Consider the following 22,262-nt stretch of genomic DNA (forward strand, 5'->3'; position numbering starts at 1 on the left):
TTATCTTTTCGGTGTGTATGTCTGGGGAGATAAATCTCCTGCATATCATATCTATGGCTCATAATTTGTTTAAAAATAATTAAAATTGACATTATGTATTATAACATGTTTGGCAAAGTGGCCGCAATGGGAGATCTAATACACAAGTCAGCGGAAATGCCGCTATACTATATTCTATGTAACGATGCAGTATCAAACTTGGACCAGAATTACTGTATCCCTGAAATAGAGTGACACAATAAAACGCTTCGAACAAGAACGATAGAAACATCAACTTCTGCGTCATAAAGGAATTTAACAGTGCTGTTTTAAGCCATGATATATTTCCGATCGATTGTAAGACCAAAACTGCAAAAAATCTCGGAGCCGGAAATCGGAAACATACTTGACATATTAACATTATATTTCAAAGTTTTCCTAATGAATGGATGGATGGTATAATTATTTCAATATTGAAGATAGCGAAGGAGAATAACGTAAACAGTAACAGGGCATCACTCTTTTAAGTTGCTTTGCGAATATACTTACTTCCGTTATCCACGATCGACTAACTTTATACATTGAGAAGTATATAATATCTTGACCGATGCACAATGTGGGTTTAGAAAAACATGTCGACAGGAGATGCAATATATTGTTTAAATGGGCTTATTGAACATTATATACAAGCGACAAGGGTTGTATTGCGCATCCAGATAGACGCACTATGGACGGAAAGGAAGGCATTGTGGTGATTTACAATTCTGACTTCATAGACTTAAAATTGCTCTAGGAGAAATATGTTCCTTTACTTGCTTTATGTTGAAGATATAGCAATATACATAGGGGGAACAAGTGTCAATGCAGGCAAAACAAAAGTTATCGTGTTTAAAAGGAGATGTAGTAAAAATAAGTAGTGAACTATGGTTGCATGAATACTCTGAACTCTGAACTTGAACTCATCTAACTAAATATGTATTATGAATTAGGAAAGAAAATAATATTAAATGGAATAAAAACCATTTTAAATTGTTGACGCTCAGCAAACAAGTTTTATCAAAGGGGAATACCGGGGAAAGCCGGGGAAATTGACCGTGTTTTTACCTTTCAGGTGGCCCCGCAGTGCCGAGTGAATGCGGTGGTTTTGTCTTCGCTTTAAATATAGCGGAGAATGTGTCTAACCTAGAGTCCCTGGGGTGCGGGGGCATTTGGAAGGGATTGTACCATTTGTTCGTCCCCGCAGGGCGAAGATTTTAGCCGGGGATGGCTTGACCGAAAGTCAAAGTCCCCGCTATTCTCTGGACCTGGGGGGGGGGGGGCGTGGTTACAACTGACTGGTGCATTATGGAAAGTATTCTGACGTTTTGATCAAGGATTTGAAAGATTTGTCTTTTTGTCCATCATAGAAATGACATTAGGTATTACTTCTGCAATTAAGCGGGAATAGCGGGAACATCCACCCTTTAAACTTTGCGCTTTCGTTTTTTGCTTGATTCTTTCATTTTTAATTTTGCGACTCAAAGTCGATCAATGTCACTTAAGGTTTTGACTAACAGTCAAGCATGCTCTTTGCGATATACGTCGGCTGTTTAGCCGAGAGAACCAGCCATATATATATATTTTCAGGTTCATGATAATTTTGACACCCACTGCTCTTCAATTTCCTCCTCAACTTATTTTATTGGGAATATAATGTATCCATATTTCCGGTAATGTACGACTTGACATCCAGACACTCACTGAGGTTGGTAATTTCAAGTCACTTTATATTATCTAAGCATCATTAACCGTGCAGGTTTGTACCTATTGTATTTTTCAGACGAAATAAAGAATATTTTTTCCGAACCTTAATACAATTTACTTCACGTAGTGTTTGACACCAATGCGGTTTGTCATAAATACGAAAATTTTATTATTTTTACTTCAGAAATATTTTTTGTTTGAGAAACTAAGGTCAATATGTACTTTTATATATTTTTTTCACCCCATTTAGCTATCGAAAGTTCAAGCTAGGGACAATAACCTGAACTATCAGTCCACAAAGCCGAAAAACATAAAGTAGGTTGTCCATATATACCGTTTGTTTAATCCTTCATGAATTCAATTATAACTCGGATAATAGACCAACTTTGGTTTGTGTCGTTAAGGCCCTTAATATGGTTTATATTTTATTTATTGACGACTGGCTCGTCCCGTTACTTTTCATGAATTTCAAAGAATATTTTTTAAGGATGGAAATCCCTATTCATAACGTCTCACAAAGACATGTAATGTTTTCTGCTTGCCATAATCCATTATTATTTATAGAGAACAATATTATAGGTCGCATTTCCGACCGCTCGTCGGCCTCGTCAGATACAACTGGAATGTATCTGACGAGACCGACGAGCGGTCGATAAGGATAAAAAACGACAATAGCGTGATACGGAACTTTTAATACGGCTTGGATTAATTTTTAATACGGCTTGAATTAATTGAGGCACATATCATATCACAAATTCATGGTCCAAAACCCTTGTTGACACACAGTAACACTCTATCGTCCCATTCATACATATTTGCCAATAATTTTCAATCACACGCATTGTAGGTATATACGCCGTCAGAGAATAAGATGCAGCAATGTAAGTATGTACTGATATACTTTCCCAGTCTTTTTTTGTAACAGTGAAGTCCACTATATTCTTTGTGTACCATTCGTCCCAGTGTTTAAAGTCTGAAAACGGTGTGGCTTTACTCCTTACGTTATAATTACATGCATGTAGTCAGATTGCTTTAATTGAATGTGGAAGACTAATCATGCCACATGGTTGCAACATCCAGCGGATTGACTGTATAACCTCGCCAAAACGAGTTTCGAAATATTCCAATTATTTGTTATAAGTATGCATTTATGAATGGTAAATACTTATTTGAACAACCTTTTGTTTGTCTACTGACCAAGCCTCTGTTTCATTCAACAAATTCACCTGATTAATATCAATAACGGCTGATTTGAAGAATTGGACAAAATATAATTTCGAACACTAAATGATAATTGCTTTTTGGACCAGTCGATTCGCCTTAATAATGCCTGGATATATATGCACATATCTCAATGACAAAAATGAAAAAAAGAAAACACATATACCAATTATTTAAATCAGAAAAAGAAAATTTGCACGCATCACATCGTAACTGCAGTTACTCCCTTGACGAGCAATATAGTAGTGTATTAATTTAAAATAAATAGGGAGACGTTGTGTGCAAGTTTATTTGTTTGTGTGTGCGTTCAAAGGGTGCTTCCAACGATGATCAGCGCCTCAGCCTTCCGGACTGAAAATAAAGTTGAAAACTGTACAGGGTTTTAAAAACAATACTACAGTGATAAACAGACAACTATTTTTAACTTTAGTGTATTAACAGTTGCCTGATGAAAAAGTTTTGGAACAAAATGATAAAATGTTCAAGTTTTTTATTATTGCTTCCCCCACTTTACAACTGCTCCAATCGCACTTAGAAAGTATAATTTTGGAAAATCCATCCCGCTTTTTCAGGGTATTTCGTTATTCCTTAACTGTTTCATTATCATCTAATAAAAGTACTGAAAGTAGTGCCGCCCGCGTGTCACCCGCATGCATGCCGTGGCGCCTTGCAAAGCTTTACTGCATCTGCAATATTAGCTTTAAAATAGTTTTGTCAATTTATGTAACAATTAAGCCTTCTGACCTTTCTCTGTACTCCTTTTCATGTTCTAGAAAAAGTACATACGTTATTTCTGTATAAGTCAGAATGTGGTCAGCGCTTCATAACGTTTATTTTTATGTCAGAGTTTATTAGTTTCTTGACAGATAATAAGTAGATATCCTTATCTAATTGCTGTTTTGTTATTTTAGGAGTTCTTTTTAGTTTTTAATGTGCAACTCATGGTAGTCAGGCTCTTGACCGAGCCAGACTATGCTTAATTTTTGAAAAATAAATAAAACTATTTTGCCCTACGTGAGTCGGTATGGACCTAGCCTAAGCCGAAAAGGAGTTTAATAACTTTGTTGACCAAAATTAAGAGGGGTGGTGGGTATCTAAAAAAACTACGCCATCAAGAAACCCTGATCGCAAGCTCTTAGTTTCTATAGCCAATGGCGACCATTTATGGCAGGATACTATTAAATTATACAGCGGTTATTTTGTCCATGCCATTTTCTTTGTCATTGGTTGTGGATTTTACTATTTCTTCTTCCATTAGTTTATGTAAAGTTTGTGATGAACATTGTTTACTAAATAGCCCTTTTGCTCAGCAATAGACAAACAAAATATGTATCTAATATTACGTTTATCATATATCAAATCTAAGAACTTACGGATTAAATTGATCTGTTGGAGTGCATCAACTTCCAGAACGAACCAGATGGCTTCGTTTAACGTTGCATTTAAGCTAGCCTCGCCTTCACAACCCGGGATACTTTTAGCAATCCTAAAATATGTCTTTTTACACCCACTAGTTGCGATCAAGTCGCTGACCTCCGATCTGTAATATGGTGCCAAAATTTGAAAAAAATGTGCAAAAAAAAGAGAAAGCATAAAACTTGCCACAAATATTGAGACCCTTCTCTATAATTGGTAATTTGATCGCTTTCCCTACTGTGTTCATAAAAGCAAGAAAAAATGCGACCAATACTTTTATTTATTTAAAAAAAAAAAATTCATTATGATTAAAAAATAAACAATGTCTTCTGCAATTGAGTATTTGTTCTTAAAGAAATGTAACCTACAACATACGTTTATATAAAATATATTTGTAACGTCCTATATCATTGTTTAAGGTGGAACGCGACTATGAATTTTTTTTCGAGTTACTGTCTGAAAATTGGTATACGAATAGAAGAGCATATGCACAATTAGGGTCTGTTTTTACATTTTCAATATTCGGAACAGTCTTGAAACTATGACTCCTCAAAATTTACCACTGACGTCAATTTCGAGACTCTCTCATATTTTTGCGTTCCAGCTACAATAACCGATCGTTTCACCAATTCTTCGTTTACCGCTAAGAAATTTAAACCTCAAGTGCGTCTTGTAAAAACGTTCACGCACATATATTTTTTGTTCTCTTGTTTTACGTTATTTATTTAAAATTCGTTTTTAACGTCATTTTTCGCGGGAAAAACGGCGTCGTGTTTCGCTGAAAAAAGTGCGCCTTTCTTTAATTCTTGAAAAAAACTGCTCGTTTATTTTTTTAAATACATGTATTCAATGTTTTATTACAAATCACCTGATATCAAAAAGGGTACCTCGCCGACTTCGTTTCTGCGCAGTATCAAATAATCTAACCCATATACCTGTTTCTTTTTCAGTACGTATTGTTATAAAACGTTTAGCATGACGTAAATCGAACTATTAATTACGCTAATAAAAGCTTAGTTTCGAATAAACCACTGATCAATAACATATAACAGTTGTTGTTAATTTTAGTTAAATTGATAATTCAACATCGTTTTCTTCTGTTGAATTCCGAATAGTTAACATTATTAAATAAATAAAGCACCGATTATAAATGAACTATAGTTAAAGTGACATGCTTATCCAAAATCCATGCATAAACATGTATAACAAGATCAATTTTGTCTAATAAAACTTCTTACTCAATTATGCATTTATGAAAAATATTAATTACTGGTCACAAGGTTTTAACCGCGTGTTTAATAACAGAATGCACAAAAACATTAAATTATTGGTGAATGCTAAAATATTTACTGTCTCATAATGTAAAAATACCATGTTTTATGCTCATTTCTTTCAAATCAACTCGGTATTTCTCATAAGAACCTTTGTTTTCGACAAGATTTCTGCATCCAAGCGTCAGATCACACACGACCTTACTATCATGGAAGTCAAATAGACTTATTTTATTTGAATGTAGAATGTAAGCTTTTTATTTATACTTATATATAGCTATATTCTACCTATATAAATATTTTGACAACAATATGCTATAATTTTAAACTGTACTATTATTGTATATAATATTATTTATGTTCTACGTCTATCAATGTTTGGATATAATATGAATATGTCCAGCCATGGGGAAAATTAAGATACTGAGTTGAGTTGAAATGGGAGAGTAAGTGCGCATCTTAAAATAGTTACTTTAAGCTCAATTTGTTAAGGGTTGTTATAGCTTACATACAAACACACGCACAGAACGTACACGTACGCCAGCACGCGTAAAAACGCACCCCACACACTATACCACACTCAAGCACGCGTGCACAAGCATGCATAAATGTGCACGCGCTCGCCCCCCCCCCATACACACACGCGCGCACACACACACACACACACACACACACACACACACACACACGATCATACGCACGCCCATACACACGCACACACACACGCTCTCATACACACGCACACACACACACGCTCTCTCACACACGCACGCCGCACGCACGCGTGTACAATACGCAGGGACATTGCGTGAGGGATAAGGTAGCGATGTTGGCTTCTGTATCATGGGCATTGAATGCATCGCCGAATGTTGTCTCATGAATTTGCTTGAACGCACGAGAAGCTTTGATTGCGTGGTAAAGTCAGGAAAACAAAATAACTCGTTATGGATCAAAACAAACAATGCATTGATTAACAAAACTAAACGTATTACTGGACTAAAACATTAACCTTAAGATAATCATTTGATATATTTTATCATAGTGTGTGTGTGTGCGTGTGTGTGTGCGTGTGTGTGTGCGTGTGTGTGTGTGTGTGTGTGCGTGTGTATGGGCGTGCGTGCATGTACTAGTATGTTGGCGTATACGTGCGTTCATGTGAGTGCATTTGTGTGAACTATAACAACCCTTAATAAGATGAGATAATAGAAACAATCCAATGTGATCATTTACAATCAGTGCAAACACAAGTATTAAACACAAATACGATTTACCACAACTTCTACTATTGTTTTAATATGCCTTTAAGAATAAATACATATCGAAAACAATGGTTCTTATGAAGAATACCGAGTTTATTTTGAAAGAAATAAGAGACCATAGTAAATCCTTTAGCATTCACCAAAAAAAAATGAATCATTTTTGCGCTTTCTACTATTAAATAAACAGTTACAATCTTGTAATCAGTGAATAATATTTTGTATAAGTTTATTATTACGTAAGAAGTAAGGGTTTATCAGTCAAAATAAATGATTGTTATACATGTGGAATATTGATTTGAATAAGAGTTTCACTTTAAAATTTTAGTGTGTTTTAAATTAACGCCGATTGACCCCGTTATATATTGACCACATGAGTCATTTTCTTTATGTTCAAAGAATGACCGATCATTTTTAACGTCAAGAACTGACCATCCCCCACCCCTCCCCAAACCGTTGCGTAACAAATGACCCTCGTTGAAAATGTTCAAGAGTTATATTCACTACCAAACTTAGTCAATAATATGGTTACCAATTTAAGTGGAATTTATTAATTGTATATGCTTTTATTCAACGATAACCGATTGACTACATCAAACTTAGATTCAAGACACTGAAAGTCGCGTATTTTATAGATCTGTATACTATTACATTTTTCTCCGATAGTGACATACAGAAGAAAACTTGGATGATTTTAAGGGGGCTGCACCCACTCTACTGCCGGGATCCTTTTGTGCTTATTACAATGCAGATTTCTGTCGATTATCAGTTTTTGGTTTATTAGTTATATTTTGTGTATGAAATGAGTGTCACACACTGGATTTACTATGCTTTTGCTTAGTTTAGAGCCGTATAACTGCAGATCTCTACTGATACTTATTAAAGAAATTGGTAACTAATAAAGTAGTAGAACCGTTTATTGTTGTGTTATTACTGTAGATGTATAATTATATAAAAACAAAACAAAGCACTAATCAGCATAGTCACAGCTCATAGCATAGTGACTGGAACGAGTATTGATGTGTATTATCAAAATATTATAATTCGGCAAATGAGATTGCTTAAGACAGCCTCTCATTAAAATAGCCGCCAGATTTAAGTCATTGATTCATAAAGCTGGTTATTCAGCGCCCGTCTTGTGTGGAATTAGATATTTTGTACAACAACAATAACAAATATCCCTAACATAAAACTGATCAGACACTCTAAGGTTTCTAATCTTTCCATTTAATAAGCAAAAACAATTCGATTAACGTCATGATAAACGTTTAAATACACTACGTATTGAAAAAGAAACAGGTTTAGGGGTTAGATTATAGGATACTGCGCAAAAACGAAGTCGGTGAGGTACCATTTTCTTGATATTCGGCGATTTGTAATAAAACATTGAATACATGTATTTAAAAAAAATAAAAAAAATAAACGAGCAGTTTTTTCAAGAATTAAAGAAAGGCGCACTTTTTTTCAGCGAAACACGACGCCGTTTTTTCCCCGCGAAAAATGCCGTTAAAGACGAATTTAGAAACAATTACGTTCAACACGAGAATGAAACATATATGAGCGTGAACGTTTTCACAAGGCGTACTTGACGTTGAAATTTCATAGCTGTAAACGAAGAATTGATGAAAATATTGGTTATTGTAGCTGGAACGCAAAATATGACAGACGTCTCAAAATTGACGTCAGTGGCACATTTTGAAAAAAACTCGTAGATTTAAAACTGTTCCGAATATTGAAAAAGTAAAAACAGTCCCTAACTGGGCATATGCTCTTCTATTCGTATACCAATTTTCAGACAGTAAATCGAAAAAAAAAATCATAGTCGCGTTCCACCTTAAATGACGTCGCACTAATCCACAATAATGAAATAAACAATGGCGTCATAACTCCTTGCTTGTTATACAATATAACCGTCAACTTGTATCTCAACAAAGGACAAGGCGAATGTAAATATTAATCTTTGCCCTCTTTATACATATATAATAAATTTAACTTCTTACCGTCTTGTCTTAGGCGTAAAACTCTGTTATAATCTTAATAATCTTAATGCATTAGGTATGATAAGGTTGTGATACATACATGTTAAAAATGGTTTGCGGCACTTGAAGCATCCCATTCCAACGAGCGCTTATCAGTCGTTCTTGTTGATACCACGTGTCGGCGAAAGAACCAGTCACATTGAAAGTCATCAGCGTCAATTCAGTACCATTGAAGATAACCTTCATGCTGATCTGTAAGGTTTGAGACTTATATTTTAAGTTTTACGAATTGTTTCCGAAATGTATTTTTACAAAATATGACAATACGGTATTAAAATACACTACCCGCCTGTTATAAGTGTGTTGGTATTTCGCTCTCATCATAACATCCACCCACCGAAAAAAAAAGTTTTTGAATTCCAATTAATACACTGATTGCCTGGCTTAAATACAATGGTGTGTGTTATATTCGCTTTTTTGAAGGGGTCTATATGTAAAAATCGAAAGTCCAGAACTTATCAACTCGACATTAATATGACAAATACTCTAAATATCTGATTCATACTCATTTTTTAATTTGAAATTCTGTAATAATACTTTATCAGGATTTGTGCGACTGATATCTCTACAGAACATTGTTTGTTCTCTTTTTTGTAAAACTGAACACCGGGAAGTCGGAATTGCAGGCAGAATCATCATAAAAATGCTTGCCATACTCAGTAAACGTTGTCGAGGACATATCAATGTAAAATACTGAATAGCAGAATGATTGTTTTCTTTTTCCCGCCAAAGCTTTTCCAAGTTTGAGTTGGTCTTAAATCAATAATAATTATGCGATTATACAATTCGATTCAACTAATAAAAACAATCAGTCAGAATTTGCTGGGATCGAGCCCAGAGTGTCTGTTACATTTTATGACCTCCTAATAAAAATCACCATGTCCTGATTACAAAAGCCGACGACAGATGTTTCATGGTATATGTACTTTACACAACTTGACGGAAAGAAATACCCCGTGTCATCGCGTGCAAGGTCTCAGAGACGGTTGAAATTGTATTAACATACTTTTCAGCATTTATCAAAACTAAAATTTCCAAAAGCTCAAAAAAGTTATCATTCGCCAGAAGATCATAATATTGAATTAATTTAGTCAACAAATAAATTGATATAATCTTAAAGCGTTACTAGCAACGTTGTTAAAGCATGGCAAAAATTAGGATGATTTGCACATGGAACAAAAGCACCCGCTGTTGAAAAACACTTCGTTGCTCATGTAATATTGGAAGAAAAACGTATGTATTTTGAGAATTTTTGCGACTTTTAAATTCAAACTGTTTTTTAAATATGTTCACTTTTATATTTTTGTGTCATGAACCGGAAGCCTAAATTGCAATATACCGTTTTCTAGTGTCTACTTTCATTCATTAAATACGTTCAACCAAGACTTATATCAATGAGTTTTAATTTACAAAAATACAAGAGAATGAAGGTGGTCTATCATAAAACTGTTTTATCTACATGTTAACAACAACATCCACTTTCTGCAATACAAGTACAAGTCCGTCTAGTGAACCTACAACCAAATCGATTTAATGACAGCACTCATCTCTTTCTTTTGGTGTCAAACTCACAAAAGTCGTCCACACACCGTATATCCTGGTCATCTGAGCATTCATCTTATAGACTTAAAGATTCTTATTGTATTCCAGTTTGTAAGGAACTATTAGTATACATTCCATGATACATTAACATTGAAAGTCTTAGTCTATAGGTTCAGATGCAATTGACGTTGACTTGACTTGAATAGCAGTGAAATTTGATGGAAGTCTATACATGTTGCCTAACGCCTACAATTAATTACTATGTACAATAGCGTTACCGTATATAGAGGCCAAGAGGGCGGCTTAAATGTTTGAAATAAGTAATTATCACATTATGACATATTGCTAACGTGCTAATTATTTTCATTAAGGAGAAATTAAATTGATTGTGTCAGCATATCAAGTAGGATTTTGTGAGTTTGATCACCATTATATACCGGTCAATGCATTGCAAAATTTGACAAAGTAATTGGCAAATTCCAGAAATTCTCATTTTTTTCAAACATTTAACCCCAAAATATCACATTTCATAAAAATATTTAGTTTCTATACTTTAAGTATACAATAATGTAATATAATATCTATTAAGTACAGATATTCTAGTAATTTTATTGCAAAATAAGACGCAGCTATTGACAAATTTTAGAAATTCTCAGAACATTTCACCATGTGATTGTTCTAAACTTTTAGTATATAAAATGAGGTGCCTGACATGATACAAATCCACCAAAATTATTTCTGTGCATTTTTCCCCCATTTTTATTTTCCATGGACGTCTACTTGGTAGGTATTTAATAGATCAGTATACGTATTATATTATAAACAGTTCAGCAAGGTAGAGATCTAAACAGAGGAATCGACGACACAAGTCGAGTGACCTTCATGGACAGACCATATGGCGGAATCGCTGAAGCCCCGTGGCGTGATGTTGCAGTTGTTTCGAAAATCGAAATCTTATCAAAAGTATTGTTATGAAATGCCATTTTGCACATATATTCGTAAAGGGTACAAATATTCACCAAATGACAATACCAAGCTTATATTTCGACTTCCTTTACAATATGGTACGAGGGGCATCTTCAACAACTTTGTTAGAGGCTTCACTAGGGCACATTTCTGTATAGGGCCATCGATTTATGACAGCATTTTGAATAATTAATTTATCAATTTTGAAAAACCATCTGTTTTACGAATTGCGTTGACTTGATCAACAATTTAAAAGGTGATTCCAGGAACAAATCTAAACGAATATTAAGAATGGATACTCTTATTATATGTGTTTAGCCATATACAAGACAATTATCTACGCATCCTAATGGTCATGATTTGTTTACATCACGAGGGTTTGGTGAATTTTGAAGAATATTAATACATCCACCTATGATTTCTGACAAAAATAGCTTTACAGTGTTTCGGTCCAAGGAAGTTGCTGTTTAAAAAGCCTTAATGCTACGTTGAATGCGCGTTGTGCCAGTGTTACACATTTTGCATAAAATCTTATATACAATATTACAAGATAATAACTATGATGTTACATGCCGTTAATAGATGTGGGTTCCATGTGTCAACCCCAGGGAGTCGATAGTGATTGTTACACACTGTGGCAATACAAGAAGCATTATCGGTAGTTCCATTTCCGTAATACCAGGCATCTGGAAAGCTTGACCGAGGAACTGTTCCTTCAGCGTTGAACCGCAAAAGTACTGAAATGTGTGGATTAAGATTAGATATAAAAAATGAGGGGGTCATTTGAGGTGAAATTGGAGCAGTTAAAATGGCTTGTCCCTGTAGTTTATATTGTATTATTGATAACAGCTGTTTGTGTGTTTGTGTCCAATGCCAACTTTCAGTTCATAATATACAGGATACTTGTTTATTTCGCCGAGCGAGCACCAAAAGCTATTTGTCAGGAGTGGCGTAACCACAAATAACATATTTAACTTAGGTATTCACGAGGTAAACACATTGCATTCTCACACTTAATTGTTACAAGTTTTTTAGGAAATGCGCCAAGTTGTATGTAAACCTAGCGTCATTTAGGAAATGACGTCGTTGAAATTGTGTACCAGTCCTGTGCGCGGTTACGTTTGATTTGGAATTGAGAGTGGGCTAAAGTTTATAAACAGTGAAACATATCATAATGTTATTTTACTATTTGAAACAGTGAACTGTAATTTGTATGTCACTGGTAGATCTATTTTGATCACAGGAAACATATAATAAATTGACGTATTTACCAACAAAACTCTGCAATTCACTGGACCAAAATCTTTTATTTCATTTAAGCGTTTTTTATTAACAGGGTTCGGCAATGATAACCGTTATATGGCATACAGTCGGATACTGACAGGTTGTGGATTCTTAATCTAGTGCAATTGTTAACAGTCTTCCAAAAATAAATACGATACTTCCAACATAGTCCAAAACAAATTCATCAATATGTATCGGTATTTTTTAATTTAAGCCACTTACCTATGTCAGTCGGTGGACATGTACCAAGGTGGCATGCTTGACTTTCTACTGCAAGTCCTTTGCACGCGCATGGGTTTTCATTTTTAGGAACACATGCTCTTGTTCTGAACTGGAAACCGATAGCACCACATGTCACGGAACATGAGCCCCATTCACCCCATGTATCGAATCCGGTCCCAACTAAAATTTAGCAAAATAAACAGTTCCATAGGATAATATATCTTCTAGCTAAAATGTTTTAGCAACATAAAAATCTGGATTGATAAAAGAAGCCTCTGGTCAAAAAATGTTCGCAACAAAATAGTTCTATAGGATATAATAACCTCTGGCCAGAGTGTGTTCTCAACATAATGGTCCAGTAACATAAACTGTAACCAATACCTCATTTAAAGACATACGACCAATGCCAAACAAGCATCATACGCCATATTTAGCCTTAAATCACAGCACACATCACAAAACAACAAATGTATTGCATATGTAAGTGTTGGTTAGGCTTTTGCAGGGACACTGATAACTAAGTAGGAACTCGATTGTGGTTTAAACCGGTTTACAGGCGCCCTTCCTTTTATCAACATTAATAAAATCAGCATTAAATTTCCTCTTATATAGTATAATGCACATTAAAATGAATCAGCCTTTTGTGAATCGTTTACTTCTATATAATTTTGAGACTGGAGATCTTAACAAATTGCTTTTATATGACGCTTTAAAGCTTGTTTTTTAGCAACAAGACTTAGACAGTGGTAACAAAAGTAAGCCCTCACCAACTTAAAGGAGCCAATCGTGTTATTTCCTTCGAGAACATTGATTAAACTTATATGTAATCATTTGTAGATTGCGTAGATGCGTATAATTTTATGTAACGCTATAAGATGTGTTTCAAAACATGCATTATAAATCTTATCAGTTTATTAACGATGGACATTGTCTTAGGTTCACAAATGAGTGATGCTTCAAACCTATTAGTCCACACAGGTCTGTTGTATTGAAAGGACAATGTACCGTGTCGTTCGATCTTGGAAGTATTTTAAGACAGTCTTGTTCTGAAAAATGAACATAAAGAGTATGAACATTTAGAGACCCGCCTTTCATTACACAAGTAATGGATTTTTGGAAGTCAAACTGCAAATGCACAATAAAGTACTTATCCGTAGTAGAAAACCCCTGGAATCAAGGCTTATTATTAATACATATTGTTTTCGAATAAACTCTTCTTTGTTGTTGTTGCATACGAGTACTAAACTACACTGTTTTTGAGCATTGCTGCGAATTTGAACATTGCCTTTGGTCCTTTTGATACAAATTTCACCTGTCAATACAATCTTGACAAGTGAAATTTGTAATTTGTAATTAATTGACCAGAATAATAAATGTTATTTGCACTCATTTTTCAAACTATCAATAGTAGCTTTGATGATAAAAATAACCATTGCTATGGGTCTTGTGTATTCTGTTGAAAGCATGTGTAAATACTAATGTGCTGATACCAAGGCAATGATAATAACTCAAAGTTTTGCTTTCTATATGCACAAATTAGCGATACCATCCTTTTTATCTCTTATTATTACCTGTTATGTCTTTTTCGCATTGGTTTATGTCTATAAGGATGCGCATGCCGTCTTCTGTTTTGTTAAGAACTACATTCACTCCATTATAAGACAAGGTAGACACTTCCATTTCACTTTCGCTTTTTACTATGCATACACTCATCATGCAGATGACAATAAATACGCATTCCAATGTTTGCAGACCCATGATACTGAAAAAGAGTAAAAATACTGTTGAAGATACTATGATTGTTATGAGACGCGGCCTGCATCTATAGGGATACATGTTTGCAACTGTCAATGGGGAAGTGTATACGGATAATTTTTAGTTATGAAAAAAATGATATCAACTCTTATTCAACTTTACTCTAAATTTGTCGTCAATAACTGTTTTAATGCGTGTAAAACTTCCAAAACGTCATATAAAACGAATAAGCCTAATGTTTAAAACAGGAAATTAAAAAAAGTTATTCTCTGTGTTTTTGTATTGAATGGTCGCCGGACATATGAGTTCGGTATTTTAGAAATTTACTTTCTGTGAAAACGATTTATATACACGCTGGGGTAGTAAATAAGCATGTGAAAATTTACGGGCATATGGTGAATAATAGTTTAAATTATGCATTTGATAACAAATATAAGTGCCTTAACACGACATTAATTGACTATTTTAAATTTAAGTGATATAAAATGGAAGTACAAAGCGTAATTCACACGATTTAAAACAAACATTAATGAATAAAAGTAGGCCGAAAAGGATCAGGCCGAAATGATATCTCGGCCGAACCGACCCGACACCAATAATTTTATCGGTGATAATGCAAGATACCAGTCTAAATAATTTACGCATGTCGGAGACGACCAAGTAACTACGATCTAGAAAGTTGATTAAACCGTCATAGTTCGGCTATGTCCGTGTTTATTCGGAATGTTAACAATTGTTAGAATATTTAAACGTATGTTTACTGTCATTATGATAACAAACATATATATTAACGCTTAAAGATATTCAGTCGCGTCTTTGATGTCTTGCATCAAAATTCGTCTTGATAGTTTTCTGAATTTTAGTTTTAAGTGTTCTTAAGGCCATACTTAGTTCGTGTTTTCCACGCATGTTTGAAAAACAATTGGAGCGAGCGAGCGAAAATAAAATCCAACGCGAGCGAATTTTTTTTATAACCTCCTTATAATCAATATAAAGAAGATTATTTTTAACATATTGCCCTTTAACTTACATGATAACTATCTTGAACCTAATCATTATCCGACAGTATATTAAGTAAGCACAAAAATGGATAAACTAAATTAAACCAAAGATAATCATACAAATTTTAAAATGTGTTTTAAAATTGATTCAGGTTACCAAATATACTGTTCAAGTGTCTGAATAAGTTTTACTTGTTCACAATTTCGTCAATCAATGTCAGATTGTCCAATCCTAAGTTACCCCACAGTTCTTCCCCAGACCATAAGTTTGATATTTGGTGTATGATATGGCTACTAAGCAATTCTGACAATTTCAGCCTTCCCGACTTCGAGGTGAAATGTTTTCATAAACACGGAAATAGTAGATTCCTCCTTCCAAAAAACTTCACAAACTTCAGCAGATTAATAGTCATCCTTGATCGTTTATATAACCATCTGCTTTTATTGCCTTCTAGCACTTGTTTTTCGTACATACCTGTGTTTACAACATGTACATTTTGAATGTATACAGACAATAAAAAACTATTAATTCTGGAAATTATTCTTGATACATACTATAGTTATTTCCCTTGATTTTGGGTAAGTTCCTTAAACATCACTCGAAATTGAAGAGAAACGGCATAATGGTATCCTAAACATACCGTCTTTGATACGATATGTAATAGCATACTTTACATAATATCAGTTGTTATTGTTAATTTTGTTTATGTAAAACCTTACTAAAGAAACACTTATTATCCATTTGATTTTCAAAGGAAGGATTATTATCATACGAAATAAGCATTTGTGAAAAAAGAACTTTCATTGACTTTTATCATTAGCGTCCAAGTATCTTTTTACCTAAACAGATATACTGAGTCAAGAAAACATTGTTTTAAGCCGCAATTTTTATAGTTAAGTATAATTATTTTTCTGTCATTTTGTCTGGCTTACCATCCCAAGGGAATTCGAAAATGACACTTTAATGGTTTGCTTAATGGTATTTTTGTCGATTGGTTGTTGTTTATTATTGTAGAAAGCAATATCTAATGTTGTTGCACATGTTAAAGTCATTTTAATGATGGCGAAGAAAATCGTTCGATTCCTTGATCAAAACGTGAGAATCCTTTTCAAAATGTTCGAGTCTAAACCTCAACACAATTAAACCTATAGTTCTCTAAACACACCCAGCAATTAACTTCCTTTGATGAAACTTGTCTTCTCAGCATCAACAGATGAAACTGTTTTTTCCATTTGATATTACTTTCGTTTCTATTTTATAATAATTTTATAGTAAGCAGGTAGGTTAGAAAAGTCAACTATTTTTATGTTTTGAAATGAGGAAAAATAAAATAAATAAGTAAAGCCCTGTTTTCCAGCGGTATAAGAAAGTTTACAGTTCATGTTTGAAAACTGGGCTTGTTCCTCTAGTTTTCATTGTATTATTAAAATTAATCTGTGAAATATCGTGTCGTATAAAGCTATTCCATTTCACCCTCTCTAAAGTGTAAACAATATTATAGTACCATCTCGAGAGTCATTTTACATATGTTATGGTCTTAATCTTTATAAGTCAACATTTCTAGACATATTATTAAATATCAGTCTCTAATAGAAAGGAAGACCCCTAAGTTTCATCTTAAAACCCGTATAAATCAACAGTAGAGAAACTACCTTATAATCTTGAGCAGAGTGATTAGCGTCCTGAAAATTATCCAAGTAACTGCGAAAAAGCATCTGAAGAGTGTTAGATTTATACAAATTTAAGTTGCGGAGGAAGGTAACAATTTATTGTTTTACCAAAACATGTTTCATATCGCATGCATTTATGATATTGCAATAATAATTGCATAATCGTGAATACATGAATTACCATCTGCTGCAGATGACTACTTGGAAATTGATAACAATCCGTTTTCTCTTTTTTTCAAAAGAAACAAATGAATTCGACTTTGTTTCTTGTCCCACGTGTTAAACATTTCTTTAAATTTCGGTTGCTACGTGTTGAAAACTCTTACAAAAGAAAATAACGTGCTAATTCATATAGTATTTTCGTTCCTCGGTAGAAAATAATAAAATTTATGACAAAACGTAGTTTAATACCTCGATGTTCCCGTTAATGTTCCTATCCAATAATCTAATACATAATTAAAGAAAATGTACTTAAACAACAGTTCATTATTTAACAAATATATCCTGCAATATTCTGACTCCCAAATCAACTAAATACCGAAAAGACAAACACCACTGCGGGAAATGTGTAAAAAACTTATTACAATTATGTTATTAATAATCTCATGTTCTGAGATGGAATACAACTATGTTTGTGTGCCCTGCAAGTGGTGGAATACCAACTATGTTTGTGTGTCCTGCAAGTGGTGGAATACCAACTATGTTTGTGTGCCCTGCAAGTGGTAGAATACCAAACAATGCCGTGGAACACCAACCACATTTTGTGTGCCCTGCAAGTGTGGAACACCAACCACATTTTGTGTGCCCAGCAAGTGGTGGAACACCAACCACATTTTGTGTGCCCTGCAAGTGGTGGAACACCAACCACATTTTGTGTGCCCTGCAAGTGGTGGAACACCAACCACATTTTGTGTGCCCTGCAAGTGGTGGAACACCAACCACATTTTGTGTTGTACAAGTTGTGGAATACCAACCAAGTTGTGTGCCCTGAATGTTTCCATTTACCGTAATAGTAGAAGTACTGATGCTGGATGGGCATTATGATGAGTAGGGGATGGATCTGCAGACACCCGATCAGTATGGAAGGTTTCGTATATCTAGGTATATGTAATAAAGTCAGAGTTTCATGATTATTATATTTTATGTTTAATTCATTTCTTTTTATGTAAGGGGGAAACCAAGTTAATTTGCTTAGACTGAACTGTAGAAGTTGTCCTCCTTGGTCTTTTAAAAATAAAATTATTGTGTGGTCTTTTGTGACCAATGACCATAGTAACTCAGTTTTTTTGGTGGGAACACTAGATCATTGCATTCTTTGTTTTCAATGTGAAAACGCCATATTTGATCGATTTGGGAATTTAGAATTGGAGGGAAAAGTAATTGCATGTTAGTCACTTAGTTCTAGAATGCACTTTAACATTGCTAGTATTGGTTAAGTAAAATTTGATTTGTCATTGAGGGTCTATAGGCAGATCAAAGTATATCATAATATAGTGAATGCATTACCTACTCTTGTGTAATGTGCTAAGTTAACATATATGTACTTTCAGAGCTGTGGAGTAATTATATAGGCGTAATAATGTTGTAGAAAGTTGTTTTGCAGCTTTGTTTGTTCCTTTTCATAGCTGCAGAATTAAATTGTCATGTATGGTATTGTCAGATTGACATGAGTAACAGAATAGTTCCCGTAGTTTGGTGATGGCACTTCACTTTTTGTCTGAAGACATCTATTTATCATTATATAGACATTCAGTACACCTATTTTGCCAGTATACGATCCAAATTTTATTAAATTGGTATTAAATTAAGCTTACATTTATTTAAGTGACGACCACGATCGTTGCCATGGATTTCCCTTCTGGCATAATCTAAATACACGGAAGAAACAATCGGTTATAAATAGAAGTATTTGATTGTAATATAAGCTGTAAGTAGTGTAATTTAGTTAAAAGAAATTTATTTATCGAGACAACAACAAAAAATATAAGATATATTTTGAGTAAGTATGCGACTGTCAAAACGTACCGAGAACTTGTTGGCCTACTTCATGGGAGCGATCATATGATCAGTCATCTGACGATAGGGTATTTTTAATATGCATTCTTCAGGCTCAAAATCACGAATAATTCTTTGCAAAAGCCCCACATTGAAGCCAGAAGAGTGGTCTTTCTCGCTAGATATGCAAAACATTCGAATACACGAGATTTGCGTTCGAAAACATCGGCTGCAAAATTGACAAATTGGAATAGGTAATTGTGCATATATTTTCAGCGGGAAGATCACAGACGAATGCTTTCTAGTAAGTGTAAGGCTCCCTTTTGTTTAATGATACATATATTATATCTGAAGAGTTGAAATCAAATCTAAAAACGTTGATAGGTTATGAAAGATCAGGAGAATAAGGAGGAGAAACACATCCATTTTAGAAAGAGTGTGAAGCACAGGTTAGAAGTCAAAGAAGGCGGAACGACAATGAAGACATGGTACACAGGCAACATTATATCACAGTTGTGTCCTGCATACTGATACAAATAATACTAATAACACTATATATAATATCTAACTATACAACAAAGGTAATTTTGTAGTAGCTCTGTTTCATCTTATGTTTGTTATGTTGTCAGTTATTTGTAGAATTCAGTATATAACAAGGGGAGGGCGTAATTGCGTTACATGCAAACATACTGGACGCATACATTTTTTAAAATTAAAGAAAAGTTCCATTAACCAGGCAAAAGTTGGTACCAGATTTGGTACTTTTCATTCTAAATCCGCCATTTTGTTTGCCATGAAACATTTTTCTCACTTTATGTTTGCATGAAACGCAATTACGTCCTCCACCTTGATATAACATATTGTTGCAGGTTCCGGGTTTCCCCGACTGGTTCAACATTATTTACAACACTCATCAGGCAATCTTCACCTACCACATATAAACAGTGACTTTGATTTGCATGATCTTCAAATACTGCTTTTAAATATATGGTAAGTGTCATTCATCTTTACACACTCATTCGCTCACTTTGGTTTGCACTTTAACCAAAAGTGAGCTTTTCTGATAACCTGTCTGTCTGCAAGCTGCCATCAGTCTGATCTTTAACAAATGAAATTAACAGCCAAAATACTAAGCAAATGACAAACAAATCCACATAAATACTACTTGAAAGTTCTTCTATTTATGGGCGTTTTGCCTCATAAGTTGTATAAAGACATTGTTTGTTGATTTTTATTTTGGACATTAAAGACAACTGGCACAACAGGAGTGTTTTTATTTTTTACCCCACCTTGCCCATGATATACAGCAATCGCAGTATTTTTTAAACCTTTGACAACAAATAATCAGAAATTTATTTAAAAAACAGCAAATCACTTTTCATTTATATACAACAATATACATATTCAATCATTTGTTTTCATATTTGACAACATTTAGTGTGTATTACACTTTTTCGTCTGAATGTTTCTTTATTTATTATATTTTAAAGAGCTATTACTCTTAAATGAGAAATGTTATAAAGTTGAAATAAACAGGAATGCATTTCTTTTTAAAATACGTTTTCATTGATGAACAACAATCTATTTTCACATTTTTTAAAAGATTAACTTTATAACTTAGATACTGCTCAGGTGGAGAGTTCAAAAGTTTCCGCCAGAAATTTCTTAAGGAGTGTTGGAAGGGGAAGGTTCGGGAGGGGTGTCCCTTCCCTTCGGCGATTATTTTTTATTAAAGTATTCAAAATGGTGAAATTTTCTGTAATTTAAAAAGTTAACAGTGCTTTTGCTTTGATTTAAGATTTCCTTACAACAAACCGATTACATAAAAAATACGAAAAGGTTTATTGTCTATTTTTCAAGTATTATAACACTACAATTTTGACGATCTAATCGACTCATTTCTCGTCATTCAAGGGTATTGTTTATATTAACACCGTTGACGTGACTAAAACACGGTTTCTTCATGCTGGAGCACAAAACGGGTTGATATCAGTAAGAGGTTGGGTAAAGTAATTAAAATTACGGCGACGATACTATGACCTTGACCTTTCCATGTATGGTTTATGTGCGTTGGTGTAAATACATCTGCAACAACTCATCATTTTAAAGGCGGGTCGGCTAAATAATAAGGAAATGCAAACATGTGTTTTCAGATTTATTTACCTTTATTCAAAATAAGTGAGAAAATGATAGGTATTATCTTTTCTTCGTCCTCTCTTTTCAATTACAGTTTAAAACATACATGTTTACAAGGTACTTATAGCACCATGTAGATATACATGTACTCTTTAGTTAGACAACGTTAGTTTAACAAAACCCCTCGTTCGCATATTTCGTTGTGTTCCACTATTATTTCATTAAATATCAATTAGTCAGTAAAATTTCCGGTTGTGAACAGTTTCTTTGGATATGTAAACACTTATTTTCATGTTTTGACAGGTGTATATCAACATTAACAAATGAATACTCGATACAGGATTTACTGAAACCAGCATGTCTGCGACGTAGTGAGATCGAATTCTGACTTGATTAGAAAATTGTGATGGTGTGTTAAGGTCGAAAGTTTTGATAGGATGACCCAAACATTAAACTGTGCGCTAGGTCAAAGGCATGACCATGATTTTGGGTTAGGAGAATTTTACTTTTCGGACATTGGACTTGATTTTTTTTAACTGTAAATTTTTCAATAATTCCATGAATTCTATAAAAAATTCTGATATTATAACATCTTCAGTTCACATTATTTAGCAACCAGTTTTTATGCATTGAAGTTTATTTTCACAAATTATTGCCACTTTATATCTTTGGCAGAAATCGGCTAATTTGATTATTGATTTGGGACTCTGACAATGATGAAGTTTGAATGGGTTTTCCAATTATTTTGTTGCTTGTTAGAAGAAA

General features: G+C 34.0%; 1 protein-coding gene across 1 annotated transcript; it reads right to left on the reverse strand.

Moving 5' to 3' along the window:
* Positions 1-2,399: 2,399 nt before the first annotated feature.
* LOC128205266 (uncharacterized) lies at positions 2,400-17,507 on the reverse strand. Its single transcript, XM_052906790.1, has 8 exons — positions 17,349-17,507; positions 14,511-14,701; positions 13,902-13,985; positions 12,940-13,119; positions 12,007-12,170; positions 8,966-9,117; positions 4,317-4,483; positions 2,400-3,294 (listed from the first exon to the last, which is right to left on the reverse strand). Exons 2-8 carry the CDS (start codon positions 14,695-14,697, stop codon positions 3,251-3,253), a joined length of 978 nt encoding a protein of 325 aa, XP_052762750.1. The 5' UTR covers positions 14,698-14,701; positions 17,349-17,507; the 3' UTR covers positions 2,400-3,250.
* Positions 17,508-22,262: the final 4,755 nt, after the last annotated feature.

This window comes from Mya arenaria, chromosome 10 (assembly GCF_026914265.1).
Source record: "Mya arenaria isolate MELC-2E11 chromosome 10, ASM2691426v1".
Lineage (NCBI taxonomy): Eukaryota > Metazoa > Mollusca > Bivalvia > Myida > Myidae > Mya > Mya arenaria.

Coding starts and splice junctions, on each gene's coding strand:
- LOC128205266 (XM_052906790.1), bottom strand. CDS start 14,697: ATGGGTCTGCAAACATTGGAATGCGTATTTATTGTCATCTGCATGATG. Junction 13,986..14,510: donor ATGCGAAAAAGACATAACAG/GTAATAATAAGA, acceptor TTCATTTTTCAG/AACAAGACTGTCTTAAAATA. Junction 12,171..12,939: donor ATGTCCACCGACTGACATAG/GTAAGTGGCTTA, acceptor CACACATTTCAG/TACTTTTGCGGTTCAACGCT.